Source organism: Balaenoptera ricei, chromosome 5 (genome assembly GCF_028023285.1).
Source record: "Balaenoptera ricei isolate mBalRic1 chromosome 5, mBalRic1.hap2, whole genome shotgun sequence".
NCBI lineage: Eukaryota > Metazoa > Chordata > Mammalia > Artiodactyla > Balaenopteridae > Balaenoptera > Balaenoptera ricei.
Genome location: NC_082643.1, coordinates 120,758,566 through 120,772,949, shown reverse-complemented (window position 1 = coordinate 120,772,949; position 14,384 = coordinate 120,758,566). Strand labels below are relative to the sequence as shown.

The following is a 14,384-nucleotide window of genomic DNA, read 5'->3' as shown; positions in this document are numbered from 1 at the left end:
TCTAAATATTTGATTAAAATTCACCTGTGAAGCCATCTGGTCCTGGACTTCTGTTTGTTGGAAGATTTTTAATCACAGTTTCAATTTCATTCCTTGTGATTGGTCTGTTCATATTTTCTATTTCTTCCTGGTTCAGTCTTGGAAGGTTATACCTAAGAATTTGTCCATTTCTTCCAGGTTATCCATTTTATTGGCATAGAGTTGCTTGTAGTAGTCTCTTAGGATGCTTTGTATTTCTGTGGTGTCTGTGGTAACTTCTCCTTTTTCATTTCTAATTTTATTGATGTGAGTCCTCTCCCTCTTTTTCTTGATGAGTCTGGCTAATGGTTTATCAATTTTGTTTATCTTCTCAAAGAACCAGCTTTTAGTTTTATTGATCTTTGCTATTGTTTTGCTTCTACTTCATTTATTTCTGCTCTGATCTTTGTGATTTCTTTCCTTCTGCTAACTTTGGGTTTTGTTTGTTCTTCTTTCTCTAGTTCCTTTAGGTGGAAGGTTAGATTATTTGAGATTTTTCTTGTTTCTTGAGGTAGGCTTGTATAGCTATAAACTTCCCTCTTAGAACTGCTTTTACTGCATCCCATAGGTTTTGGGTCGTCGTGTGTTCATTGTCATTTGTCTCTAGGTATTTTTTGATTTCCTCTTTGATTTCTTCAGTGATCTCTTGGTTATTTAGTAACGTAATGTTTAGCCTCCATGTTTGTGTTTTTTACGTTTTTTCCCCTGTAATTCATTTCTAATCTCATAGTGTTGTGGTCAGAAAAGATGCTTGATATGATTTCAATTTTCTTAAATTTACTGAGGCTTGATTTGTGACCCAAGATGTGATCTATCCTGGAGAATATTCCATGCACACTTGAGAAGAAAGTGTAATCTGCTGTTTTTGGATGGAATGTCCTATAAATATCAATAAAATCTATCTGGTCTATTGTGTCATTTAAAGCTTCTGTTTCCTTATTTATTTTCATTTTGGATAATCTGTCCATTGGTGTAGGTGAGGTGTTAAACTCCGCCACTATTATTGTGTTACTGTCGATTTCCTCTTTTACAGCTGTTAGCAGTTGCCGTATGTATTGAGGTGCTCCTATGTTGGGTGCATATATAATTGTTATATCTTCTTGGATTGATCCCTTGATCATTATGTAGTGTCCTTCCTTGTCTCTTGTAACCTTCTTTATTTTAAAGTCTATTTTATCTGATATTAGCACTGCTACTCCAGCTTTCTTTTGATTTCCATTTGCATGGAATATCTTTTTCCATCCCCTCACTTTCAGTCTGTATGTGTCCCTAGGTCTGAAGTGGGTCTCTTGTAGACAGCATATATATGGGTCTTGTTTTTGTATCCATTCAGCAAGCCTGTGTCTTTTGGTTGGAGCATTTAATCCATTCACGTTTAAGGTAATTATCAATATGTTTGTTCCTTTGACGATTTTCTTGTTTTGGGTTTGCTTTTGCAGGTCCTTTTCTTCTCTTGTATTTCCCACTTAGGGAAGTTCCTTTAGCATTTGTTGTAAAGCTGGTTTGGTGGTGCTGAATTCTCTTAGCTTTTGCTTGTCTGTAAAGCTTTTGATTTCTCCATCAAATCTGAATGAGATCCTTGCTGGGTAGAGTAATCTTGGTTGTAGGTTCTTCCCTTTCATCACTTTATCATGCCACTCCCTTCTGGCTTGTAGAGTTTCTGCTGAGAAATCAGCTGTTAACCTTATGGGAGTTCCCTTGTATGTTATTTGTCGTTTTTCCCTTGCTGCTTTCAATAATTTTTCTTTGTCTTTAATTTTTGCCAATTTGATTACTATGTGTCTCAGCGTGTTTCTCCTTGGGTTTATCCTGTATGGGACTTGCTGCGCTTCCTGGACTTGGGTGGCTATTTCCTTTCCCATGTTCGGGAAGTTTTCGACTATAGTCTCTTCAAATATTTTCTCGGGTCCTCTCTCTCTCTCTTCTCCTTCTGGGACCCCAATAATGCGAATGTTGTTGTATTTAATGTTGTCCCAGAGGTCTCTTAGGCTGTCTTCATTTCTTTTAATTCTTTTTTCTTTATTCTGTTCTGCAGCAGTGAATTCCACCATTCTGTCTTTCAGGTCACTTATCCATTATTCTGCCTCAGTTATTCTGCTATTGACTCCTTCTAGTGTAGTTTTCATTTCAGTTACTGTATTGGTCATCTCTGTTTGTTTGTTCTTTAATTCTTCTAGGTCTTTGTTAAACACTTCTTGCATCTTCTCCATCTTTGCCTCCATTGTTTTTCCGAGGTCCTGGATCATCTTCACTACCATTATTCTGAATTCTTTTTCTGGAAGGTTGCCTATCTCTACTTCATTTAGTTGTTTTTCTGAGGTTTTATCTTGTTCCTTCATCTGGTACATAGTCCTCTGCCTTTTCATCTTGTCTTTCTTTCTGTGAATGTGGTTTTTGTTCCACAGGCTGCAGGATTGCAGTTCTTCTTGCTTCTGCTGTCTGTCCTCTGGTGGATGAGGCTATCTAAGAGGCTTGTGCAGGTTTCCTGATGGGAGGGACTGGTGGTGGGTAGAGCTGGCTGTTGCTCTGGTGGGCAGAGCTCAGTAAAACTTTAATCTGCCTGTCTGCTGACGGGTGGGGCTGGGTTCCCTCCCTGTTGGTTGTTTGGCCTGAGGTGACCCAACACTGGATCCTACCCAGCTCTTCGGTGGAGCTAATGGCGGACTCTGGGAGGGCTCACACCAAGGAGTACTTCCCAGAACTTCTGCTGCCAGTGTCCCTGATCCCAAGGTGAAAGAGAGCCACCCCCTGCCTCTGCAGGAGACCCTCCAACACTAGCAGGTAGGTCTGGTTCAGTCTCCTATGGGGTCACTGCTCCTTCCCCTGGGTCCTGATGTGCACACTACTTTGTGTGTGCCCTCCAAGACTGGAGTCTGTGTTTCCCCCAGTCCTGTCAAGGTCCTGCAATCAAATCCCACTAGCCTTCAAAGTCTGATTCTCTAGGAATTCCTCCTCCCGTTGCCGGACCCCCAGGTTGGGAAGCCTGACGTGGGGCTCAGAACCTTCACTCCAGTGGGTGGACTTCTGTGGTATAAGTGTTCTCCAGTGTGTGAGTCACCCACCCAGCAGTTATGGGATTTGATTTTGCTGTGATTGCGCCCCTCCTACCGTCTCACTGTGGCTTCTCCTTTGTCTTTGGATGTGGGATATCTTTTTTGGTGAGTTCCAGTGTCTTCCTGTCAATGATTGTCCAGCAGCTAGTTGTGATTCTGGTGTTCTCACAAGAGGGAGTGAAAGCACGTCCTTCTTCTCCGCCATCTTGGTTCAGCCTCAAGACCAGCATCTCTGTCTTCTTCATTGCCAGGTCAACCCTGACAAATACAGTTCTATCTCTAGGTAAGTTTTAATTACTAAAGTTGAATATGTACCATCATTTCAGTAAAAATTCTAACCAACAGTTCCACATCACATCTACATCAAGAAAAGCGTTAGTCTAATGCTATCTGTACTATAAAGCACTAACAGGTTGAACAAGTGAAATTCATCAGGCTTTTAAAGATCTCAAGCCTATTTCTGTAATTCAGTCCTTATCTTCAAACTGAGTCTTTCGTGGATATAACAAAACCTCATTTTATGAGCCAATGAAAAGCACAGAACGGTTACTCACAGACCAAGAGAATAGTCTCATCTTAGGTCAGTCCTTTTTCATTTGGTAACAACGACAATTCCACTCACAGAAAAGAGACTCCCAAATTTCAAAGGTTTAAAGTTTCATTAGAAAAATCATACACAAAATAAAAAATAGATTTATCAAGAACAATAATGGCATTATTTCATTCAGCAAATTCATTTAAAACATGGGTTACAGTACAGAAAGAGAAATGACAACGTAAAGTCTCACACAACTAACTGATCTGGGAAACCAGTCCCTTAAAAGGCAACTGCAGTTCCATTTTCCAAACTCTCTTCTTAAGATGAGGGTCTTCTGTAATTGGTTTTACATTAAGTTTTCTCCGTAACAAGTTTAAAGATGCATGTCGTTTCCTCAGCACCAAGTACTTTATTCCCCAAAATGTTTAAACCAAGTACCTGATAACCAGGTGTCTCTGTTGCGTCCAATTCTTTTATTTTGTTAAGGAATATGAAACTGCTTTGAAAGTCAATCCAAGATCAAGTCCATACCAAAGTTCTAGCACTTGGATATTTGTCCTTGTTTGTTTTTTAGGAAGTATTGTTAACAGTCATCAGTAGCCGCACAACTGAGATTATAATGAGTATTTTTTTTTTCTCTTTGTAATGTCTGCGTACTAGGTTCTACCTCTTCCCTTCCCACCCCTGGGAGCTCCACCTCCCCAGTCAGATTTAGATTTGGGAGGACGTGATTTTGTTCCAAGTCTCTCAATTTCTTCTGTGGTCAAATTATATGAGTTTAAGATTTTTCATAAAGAAAGAAAAAAGAAGTCTCTTTTTATTGTTTCAACAAGAAAATATTAAAAGCCTAAGAGAAGTTCACCATCTGTCCCAACTCCATTCCATCAAGGCTGTCAAACAGCTTCCCATTTGCTGTGACAGCAGTGGCAGGATGCCCATTATCAACTACTGTCAGCACTAGTATGATACTCCAGATTGGGTCTTTTTCACTGCTCACTTTATTTCTAAAAAGCAAAAGTCTTTGTAATTAGTTGAAATCTATCAGAATAAATTCTGTCTCTGAAAGTGAAAGTATTTGTGTTGTTCCATTCTGTTCGGTTACATGCACATGACAAAAGGCAGGATGACTCATTTATTCTGGACAAAACCAGACAGTGACAACTGCAAGGGAGGTTGGGTAAAATATTCCTGCAGCTTGGAGAAACTAAAGCAAAGTGCAAGTTGGAACAGAGTTCTAAACAACGTCTCCCAGTTGAAATTCAAACTATCAGAAAGAAGGTGAAGGGGCATTAATAGGATTACTGTCCTAAAAACTATCGAGGTGGAAAGCCACCTCTGTGTGCTCCTCCACGGCCCCCCCTGAAACCACCTCTTTCTCCTCGGAAGTTAGATCGATTTCTTTCTCGCCCGCGGCCAGCAGATGTCCCACCTCTTCCTCCTCCTCTGGGAGCTCCACCTCCCCGATCAGATTTAGATTTGGGAGGAGGTGATTTTGGTCGAAGTCTCTCAATTTCTTCTGTACATCCAGTCAAGTAGGAATTCGGGGTACTGAAGTAGGATGCATACGTTTCTGCATTGTAGTTGCTATTTGTAAGAGTTGGTCCAACTGTAAGCCAGCCTGAAATGGAGGGAAAAGAGATTATCCTTTCTTTTTCTTTTTTCCAATTCTCTCTTATTGATCCTTTAGGAGCTATTTCAAATCTCCAATGCATTCTTAAAGGTGTCCCAATCACTCACCCAATATTGATACTTTTTACAGAACACATGGCATTTAATCATGGTCGTAAAGAGTTCATATGTATATATCCTGTTTCTCCTCCTAGACTGCAACTTTTATAATATAACCTCTTCATTGTCTCCATCCATATTTCACATTTTGTGAGAACAGCACTTAGAAAAAAAAATATTACACACTATACTGAGTTTGGGCTTAGTGGAAATTTAATAAATTTTGTATCACCTTCCTACTTGTAGAAATGATACAACAGTTTTCTGATTAACATCCTGAAACTCACTTTTGCCTCTACTCTTCCCAACCACAATATTAACCCAGCTGATAGGTCTCAGGAATTCAACCACGACCATGCTGCTCCTATTCATTCCCATCTTTCCATTTCTATTGCCACCCTTAAATTTTAGTCTTTATTTTTCTACTAGGCTATTCCCCTAACACATGTAACAGACATACATATAAACTGTAATGATCTCCCAACCTCTCCTCCCTTTAAAACTGGAAAGCCTAAAGCAAAGCTTAAACTATGTTCCTTCCCTACACAACCTTCTGGGCTTTCCACAAAGCCCAAATTTGTAAACATGGAATCTGAAGTCTTATACAATGAGGTATGAACTAGCTTTCCAATCACATTGCTCATTAATGTTTTTCATGACACCTTCACTGGAGTAAAAACAATGAACTGCTACAGTTAACTGTTTGGGCACTGATCTCCACCTCTGTGCCTATTACTTTTCCTATCCTGTCAACCTGCTGAAAATTCCTCCTTCAACATCCACTTCAAATATATATCTTATATGAAATGAAATTAATTTTCTCTCAGAATTTCCATTGCACTTTACATTTCTATAGGTTAAAAAGGTATTTTGGTCAACTACATTGCTGGACAACTCTGCTTATAATAAGGATGGTTTCTTTTTGATTACATTGTATCTGGAATGGGAGGAACTACAAATTAACTGTAAATGCCTGAGAGACACACCATGCTTCAAGGTTCCCTGGGTGTGGTGATTCTTGCTCATTAGGGCAGGTCGAGGAATCTCTAAGAATCAGGTTCTTCATAGGTTCACACTATTTCTGCCCTATCATTGTGAAGATTATTTCTTAGAATATTAGGTCTATTATAAAATGCTATAAAATGCAAAATATTTTACTAGGATCATATTCTAAAATATAGCAGCCATTTTTGTACAAAATTTTGTTCAGCATTTAAAAAGATCATCAGTATCTAACAGTGCATAGATAACTAAGATCTGTAATATATGAAGAAAAAATGACAGATAAATCAGATTGTGCCTTTTATGTCTCATCTAGTAGATACCACCCTGATAAGTAGAGAAGTACCTAATCAGATGAAAGAGTACACTGCACACCTATGTGGTCTCACTGACAATTGAATCTATGAGACTTCTACTTGCTCCCTTCTGGTTTGTTTTTTGGCATGCATGTTGTGTTGTGGAACACAACACACAAGCAAGAGGAAAGAAAGGAGAAAATTCAAAGATTTAATAAAAATAGTTAATATTGCCTCTTTCATGCTATATTGCCTCTTACATAAATAAGACATGTAAATCTTTACAGAGTAAACTGCAAGGGACTCTGCCTCCCACCCACAAATTCTTCACTGCAACAGCGTTTTATTACAACTTCTAAAGGAATTACTAAGACCCAAGTAAGTTTAAATTAGCCTGGCTTCAGCATATACGACTCATATAGCAATTTTTAAAACTTTTAAAGCAACAGTAAAGAGTATTCCTATGGTATATGTGATATATACCTTTGACTACCTCCTTGAGGAAGAAGTGCATTTGAGGATTCAACCCAAATAAATTAAGGCCCCTTGAACAGACTTCCCTCAATTGCTCCTATTTATTTACATGGTTAACCTCCAACTACTTATAATTTCCCCAAGCAGATATTCCTTCTTAATTTTGTTTTACTAAATCTAATACTAAAATAATTTTTGTGGGACTTCCCTGGTGGCACAGTGGTTAAGATCCCGCACTCCCAATGCAGGGGGCCTGGGTTTGATCCCTAGTCAGGGAACTAGATCACACATGCACGCCGCAACTAAGAGTTCACATGCCACAACTAAGGAGCCCACAAGCCACAACTAAGGAGCCCGCCTGCCACAACTAAGGAGCCGGCAAGCCACAACAAAGGAACCCACCTGCCACAACTAAGACCCAGCGCAACCAAATAAATAGAATAGAATAAAATAAAATAATTTTTGCAAGAATGGGCAAAGATAAAGAATTGGATAGTAGTTCGAAGCAAAAAATAAAATTTGTACCAATAAGACTTTGTTCAACTGGTACAGATACAGATAGAAGTAGATCGTATATGAAATATATAATGTATAATCTAAAGTGGGTAAAGTGGCCACAGCTAAATGGATGGAGAAAACCCCCATTATGTTATAGTTATAAATAAAAATTGGCATCAAGCAAAATTTCTATTTTAGTTGCTGCTTACGCTTATACCTATAATATATGTAACAATTATTCTCTCTACTCCTTAGGTTCTTCTACTCGTGTTTAAAAAAAAAACACATTAAAATAATGCTATAAGGCCATTAAAAGCATTATAACTAATTATTTAAAATGTAGAAATATACTTGACATAATATTGAGAAAAATACAAAATGATGACTACAGTTATATAAAAATGTGTATGCACAAGAGGAGTGGAAAGTATTATGTAAAAAAAATGAAAATAATTCTTGGAAGTAGTGAGATTGAATCTCTTTCCTTCTTCAAAGTTATCTTTAATGTTGTTACACTAATTTTCAATTATTAAAAAGATATCCATCTGTTTGATGTTGCTTTTACTCTTCAAACAGTTTTGCTTTTTCTTTAAAGTTTTCTACTTCCTTTAAACAGCAGTTGCCACTGGAGACTGTTCCCAGATTCAGGAGCTGTTTTTGGGTAGAACAGGTTAATGATGGAAGAAAAAATCTGTTCCTTATTTCCTCAAACACTAGAGCCATAATCTTGATATTCAATATATATGGACATCTACAGTTTCTGAAAAACACACCACTCGAGTATCTAGTGATGTTTCTTTTAAGCCAGTGAAGAGGAAACATTTGCTTACCACAAGCTCTGCTGCCAAAATATTTTACTTTGATAAGAGAGTAAAATCATCCACAAAACTTCCAAACAAGATGTTCATGTATATGTTCAGTGGAAGTCTAAACAACTCAAAGCTCATTCTATAGCTGTATATATACTATGGATGTAGTGACTTATGCATGAACTGTATGTATATTGAGAAAAACTGTTTTAAAAAGATTAAATTTAAACCATAGCATTCCCACCCTTTAAAAATCAATATACTATTTTAATTTAGAATAATTCAAGTATGCATGCTGCAATTTCCGAGATAAACACTGAAGGAACAATAAAACAATATCTAACTAACAAGCTAATTAAAAAAAAGAAAAATTGAATAATACAAGAATACTTAATCCAAAAGAAACGAGAGAAAAGGGAACACAGAACAGGTGGTACCAATGTAAAGCAAACAGTTAGATGGTAATTTATGCCCAAATATATCAGAAATTACATTAAATATAAACTGACTAAACAATTCAATTAAAAGATAAAGAAAAAATGGATGAAAACTATGTGTTTGCACACAAGAGATACACCTTAAATGTAAGGATACGGAAGATTGAAAGTAGAAGGCTGGAAATAATATGCCAAGCAAACACAAACCAAAAGGAAGCTGAAATAGCTATAATAATGTCAGATGAAGTAGAATTTAAAGTTGAGAAACACTGGATAAAGAAGGACATTTCATAATACTAAGAGGGTCTAGGAAGACGTAAAAATTTTTACCTTTTAGATACACCTAACAGAATCTCAGATATAAACTAACAACTAAACAAAACCACGAACCCATAATCCTAATAGATTTTAATATACCTTTCTCATAGAATAAGTAGTTTAAAAAAAAATCAGTAAAGACATGGCTGATATAAACAGCAACAACAAATACTACAACCAATCAAAAAAAACTATATATTGTTACATTCTTTTCAATCAGACTTAGAATATTTATCTAAATTGGGTCAAAAGCAAATCTTAACAAATTACAAACGAGTGAAATCTTATGGTATATGTTATTTGACCACAATATTAAGCCAAAAAGCAATGACAAAATGATAACTTAAGCAACACAATACTGAATAACAACCTGCCAGAAGCAAAAATTTACTTTTAAATATAGGAAACATTTTCTCTAAAGCCAAGCCCCAGAGTAAACATTTCACATGCAAAATATTTCTTTGTAAAGAGAATGTAGTTTTACTTTTCTCTTTATCATTTTACACAATTTTATGAAATTTAAGGCCATCAGTTTCTACAACTGAAATATTTTTAAGATATTGTGTTCACCAATGCACACTCACAAAGAAATAGCTGATGGGGCTGAGGAGGGGGTAGAGGAGTGGTGGATTACGTCATACATACATAAGGCAACTTTAAGGATTACTTTTTTTTTAGAATGAACATCAGAGTTTCTTCTAAATTCTTAGGTACTTTTAAGGCCAATTATTCCACTGTAACTTCTTGAATTTTTACTTTTTATAAAATATAGACTGTTTAAGACAAATAAGATCCTGGCTCATTTCAGCTTTTTTTTTTTTCAGCTTTAAACAGCATTTCTAGCATGTTAAGGCCAAACAGGTTGATTTTGTATATTGTGACTGAAGCGATGCAATGTTCTTAAAAGTTACCTCTATGTTTCCTGAGAAGAAACAGAACGCACTATTATTTCAACAATACTTTGTAAACAAAAGCTGTGCCCTCTATAAAAGAAAATCCTAGTCCATAATAGATTATTATTTTCTACTCATTTTTTTTTCAAAATAGTAAATTCACATTATACTGATTTAGTAAAGTGTTAAAATTTTGATGAAACAACATCATGATACATTTAAGGAAAGAAGCCAGGTACTTTAGTTTCTAATAAAGCCAAGATCTGTATTTCACAAAGGTATGGTTATTTTCTGCAGGATCATTTTATTAGCAGACATTTAGTCCTGTCCAAAAAGTCAGTTAAGACATTTGGTTCATGCCAGAAGATACTTGAAATTTAGCCCTATCCAAAACATCCATGAGCAAATTTGGTCCATGCCAAATGGTTTTGGACAGGGCCATATATCAAGGACATTCTGGTGTGGACCAAATATCTTACAGACGTTTTGGACAGGACCAAATGTCCTTTATGCATTTCTTCACTCAACACAATATTTACTCAATAACCTGAATGCTGGGTAGAAAGAAAAGAAAAAAACAATCTTTGTTTCTATGAGACTGCATACTAAAGAGACTGACTATAAACATATGCCCAAATGAATCTATAATTCAGATAACGATAAGTGCTATGAAGAAAAAGAAAATAGATTAAAGGGAAAGAGAGCAGTGGGAGGAAGGGAGTGGAGTGGCAAGTTGGCTAATTTAGACAGGGTTGTGAGAAAAGGTCCATCAGGTATTTGAATGATAGGAGAGAGGTCCATGGAAGAGTACTGAGACAAGACTGAGCTTAGCATATCTGAAGTATAGCAAGAAGAGGAATCAAATATATAAGAATTTTATTTTACATAACACTGTGTGCTCTTTCTTAACATCTATATCCCAATGAACTATCAAAGTTTTTTTTTCCTCCTGAGGTCTTACCTGGTCGAATTGTACTATCTCTTCCAAATAAATGAAGGCGTCTTCTACCAAGACAAAAATGTTCAATTATATGAAAAATTTCTACAGGCTTTTCTATATTGCCAATTTCAGGTTCTTCTGTGATAATCAAGTCAATGTCAACATTAGCATGAATGAAGTCCCCGTCTGTGCTACGCTTAACAGTTCCTTTGATCCCCATAAGGCAATGTTCCTAAATAACAATAAGAGCAGAACAATTAATCTCTTTTCATCAACAGTCACATTTCGTAACATTTTACATTTCTGATGTTCCCCAATTCCAAAACAATCCTCATTTCTCTGAATCTTTGGGATACAGGTCTATGGGCAAAAACACACAAGGAAAAACCTGGATCTCTGGATCTGAGAAGACTGCCAGGGAAACTAGACGTTAGAGTATTAAACTTGGGGACATGACATTTTAGAATTGAGTCAACAACCGTAGAATCTTTTCCTATGCAACCCTTGATAATAACTTGTCTTCAGCAGTTATGGGCATGGCACTTGACCTTGGAATCTTAAAATGATGTTATACTAGGCCTCACATGACCCAAGATCAAAACTATATATAAGGTATAAGCCTTTTCATATGGAGAGGACTTTAAGCATGGATACAGACTTATAAATACTCAACATAAGTAAATGTGAAAATCAAACGATTTCCTTTTTTGTTGTTTGTTTTTTGACCTCTATTTAATCTGGATGACAGAGTATGATTTAAATAAATTTAATCTCACTTGACTCTATGAACCAGTAATAGCAAGGATGGCTAAGATTCCCTTCAAACAGAATTTCTAGTCCAGGAAAGACTTTAAAAAGACTCTCCACCAGAGGCTCCCTGAAGGGTGAAAGACTGGAGGACAAACTGTTAAACCCTGATAACTAGCTGGGCAGTTCTCTGAAGCAGAGGTTCTCAGTGGTTCTTGTTCAGGTTCTTATATAGAAAAAAGAAAGGAAGGTGAAAGAAATATTCATCTAAGCTGGCCAGCTATGAGTCTTGCTGCCATTTCTTTTCTCTGAGCATAGAGAAAGGAAAAAAATCTCAGGGTCAGAAGTACTAAAAGCCCATATCTGACTCAGAATTACAGCAGTTTACGATATACAGGAATACCTTCTCCAGCACAGTATAGGTTGATCTGAGTGAATAAAATATTTTAAAATTAACTTGGATGTATTACTTTAATGCTCAATGCCATTTGTACAAGTCAAAGAGACGGACCTTTCCACCAAAATTAATTAAACAGTATATAGTCATTTGGAAAAGCTTGAGAGAAAATAATGAAAATAAAGAAAACAAAACAGTAAAGGCAATACCTTTGTTCTCTGGAAGACAGCCTTTGGATCTAAAGTCTTAGTCTTCCCAGGATTGTTTTTATTGGTTTTAATCCAACAAATATCTTCACATCTTCTGTAACCCCACTTGCGTAAACACTAGAAATGAAAGAATTTTTTAAAAAATCCTTAGCTAAAAGAAATAAACAATACTTAAAATAACCAACCAGCATTAAAAACTTCCTAGAGGTTTGAGACATTAAATTCCAAGGTGTCACAGTAATTTTGTCTTTGTGCAGAAATAGAAAAAAAGAAATACTAGTCTTTAAATATACAGCCATTATACAGAATACACATACACCTTCTAAATATTAATATACAGTTGATATCAAAACATAGAAAGGATTACATAATACTCTGATTCTTTAATACTACCTTCTACTGTCATCAATAGAAAGTTTTAAATCATAAGAAAACTCAGTCCCTCTTTAATCAGAAAATAATTCAAAAGATAATTCTGAATAAACGGGCCACACTCTTCAAAATGTTAAGGTCATGAAAGATAAGAAAAACTAAGAAAGTCTTCCAGATAAAAGAAGATTGAAGAGACATGAAAACTGATGACACTGAGTGATCCTAAGACCAGAGAAAAATTATTTTTACTATATAGATGTTATAAGTGGGACAACTGCAAAAACTGTCTTATTGAGAATAGTATCAAAACAGTGTTAATTTTATGATGCTAATAATTGTACTATTATTATATAAGAAAATGACCTTATCTTTCAGAAATATAACTGAAGCACTTAGGGGGAAAGGGACATTATGTCTAGAATGTACTCTGAAATGGGGGAGGGAAAAAGGGAAAGAATGAAAAAGAGTAAAAGAGAGAGTGAAGGGGAGAGGAGAATAAAAAAGTAAATGTGAACATTTGAGCTTCTGGGTGAATGGTAAATGTGGATTGTTGCATAATTTTTAGAACTTTTCTGTAAGACTGAAGTTATTTTGAAATAAAATGTCTTAAAATCAGAAAAAGAACAAAAGATAATTTTGTTCCTTCCACCTCAACTTTCTATCCTCTGACAAAGCTAAAAACTGTTGAAAATGTTCTAACTGATAACTTCTTTCCAAATTAGAGTCTTATAAAATGTTACTTTTATGATTTAATACTAAACCTCAAAAATTCAAAGACTTAAAATTGTTCTTATATTTCTTTATTGGGTAAAACTTTACTTTCATCTTTATGTAATCTAGACAATAGAGAGATTTGAAACTTAGTGTCCTAGAATCTGTTATATATGAAGATATAACAAATACTAACTAAGTGAGTACTCAGAGTGGCATTTTGAGGCCCACCATATGTAGCTGTTGGCTAGCTGCTGGGAAAAAAAACATGAGTAAGATATAGTCCTTACCCCTAGTTGATTAACAGCAAAGTAGGGGGAAATAAGTAAATTGTGCAGTACAATATTGTTGGTACTATGATCAAGTACAAATAGAGATGTAGTGGAGCATAAAATATACGCACTTTCCAGGAATGCTCTTACTGTATATACTGAGATACACCACAAAATGAGACTTAGATTTTTAATTTAAAATCTCAAAACTCAAGATCAGTATCTGTTCCTGTTGCCAAATATCTGTTTCGCACTGCATTAAATATCACAAGGGCCTAAATCCAACATGCCCTAATCAACTTAGCACAAGCTCATGAGTATTTATCATGCTGAATTATTTTTGTAATCATTTGGAGCCAAAATCTGCTTTCACCAATATGATAAATTGCTGCATAAACTAATAGATAAAACCTCCTAATCAATTTCAACCTAATTTGGGGGGTGGGAGAAAAGCCCAAAGCCAGACATTAGAGCTAAAAAAGGTAAATACCAATATACCTATAAAAACATACAGTATGTCTCTATTTTCTTAGATTTTCTATAGCATCTTAGGGAGGTGCCAGCAATAAAATAGATACCCTATATACAGTTACAGTCTTACCATGGAGTTAATAAATGACAGAAGCAATGATGTTATCCAACAGTCTCAAACTTGCTATTTATACAAAGAAT

At 35.8% G+C, this 14,384-nt stretch overlaps 1 protein-coding gene across 1 annotated transcript in view; it reads right to left on the bottom strand.

Moving 5' to 3' along the window:
- Positions 1 to 3,753: 3,753 nt before the first annotated feature.
- Positions 3,754 to 14,384, bottom strand: part of METTL14 (methyltransferase 14, N6-adenosine-methyltransferase subunit) — a 33,457-nt gene continuing 22,826 nt past the window's right edge. Inside the window, exons 9-11 of the mRNA XM_059924236.1 lie at positions 12,358 to 12,474; positions 11,026 to 11,236; positions 3,754 to 5,227 (exon numbers count right to left, since the gene is read on the bottom strand). Coding sequence (XP_059780219.1) covers positions 4,923 to 5,227; positions 11,026 to 11,236; positions 12,358 to 12,474 — 633 coding nt within the window. The 3' untranslated portion in view covers positions 3,754 to 4,922. The remainder of the gene's footprint in view (positions 5,228 to 11,025; positions 11,237 to 12,357; positions 12,475 to 14,384) is intronic.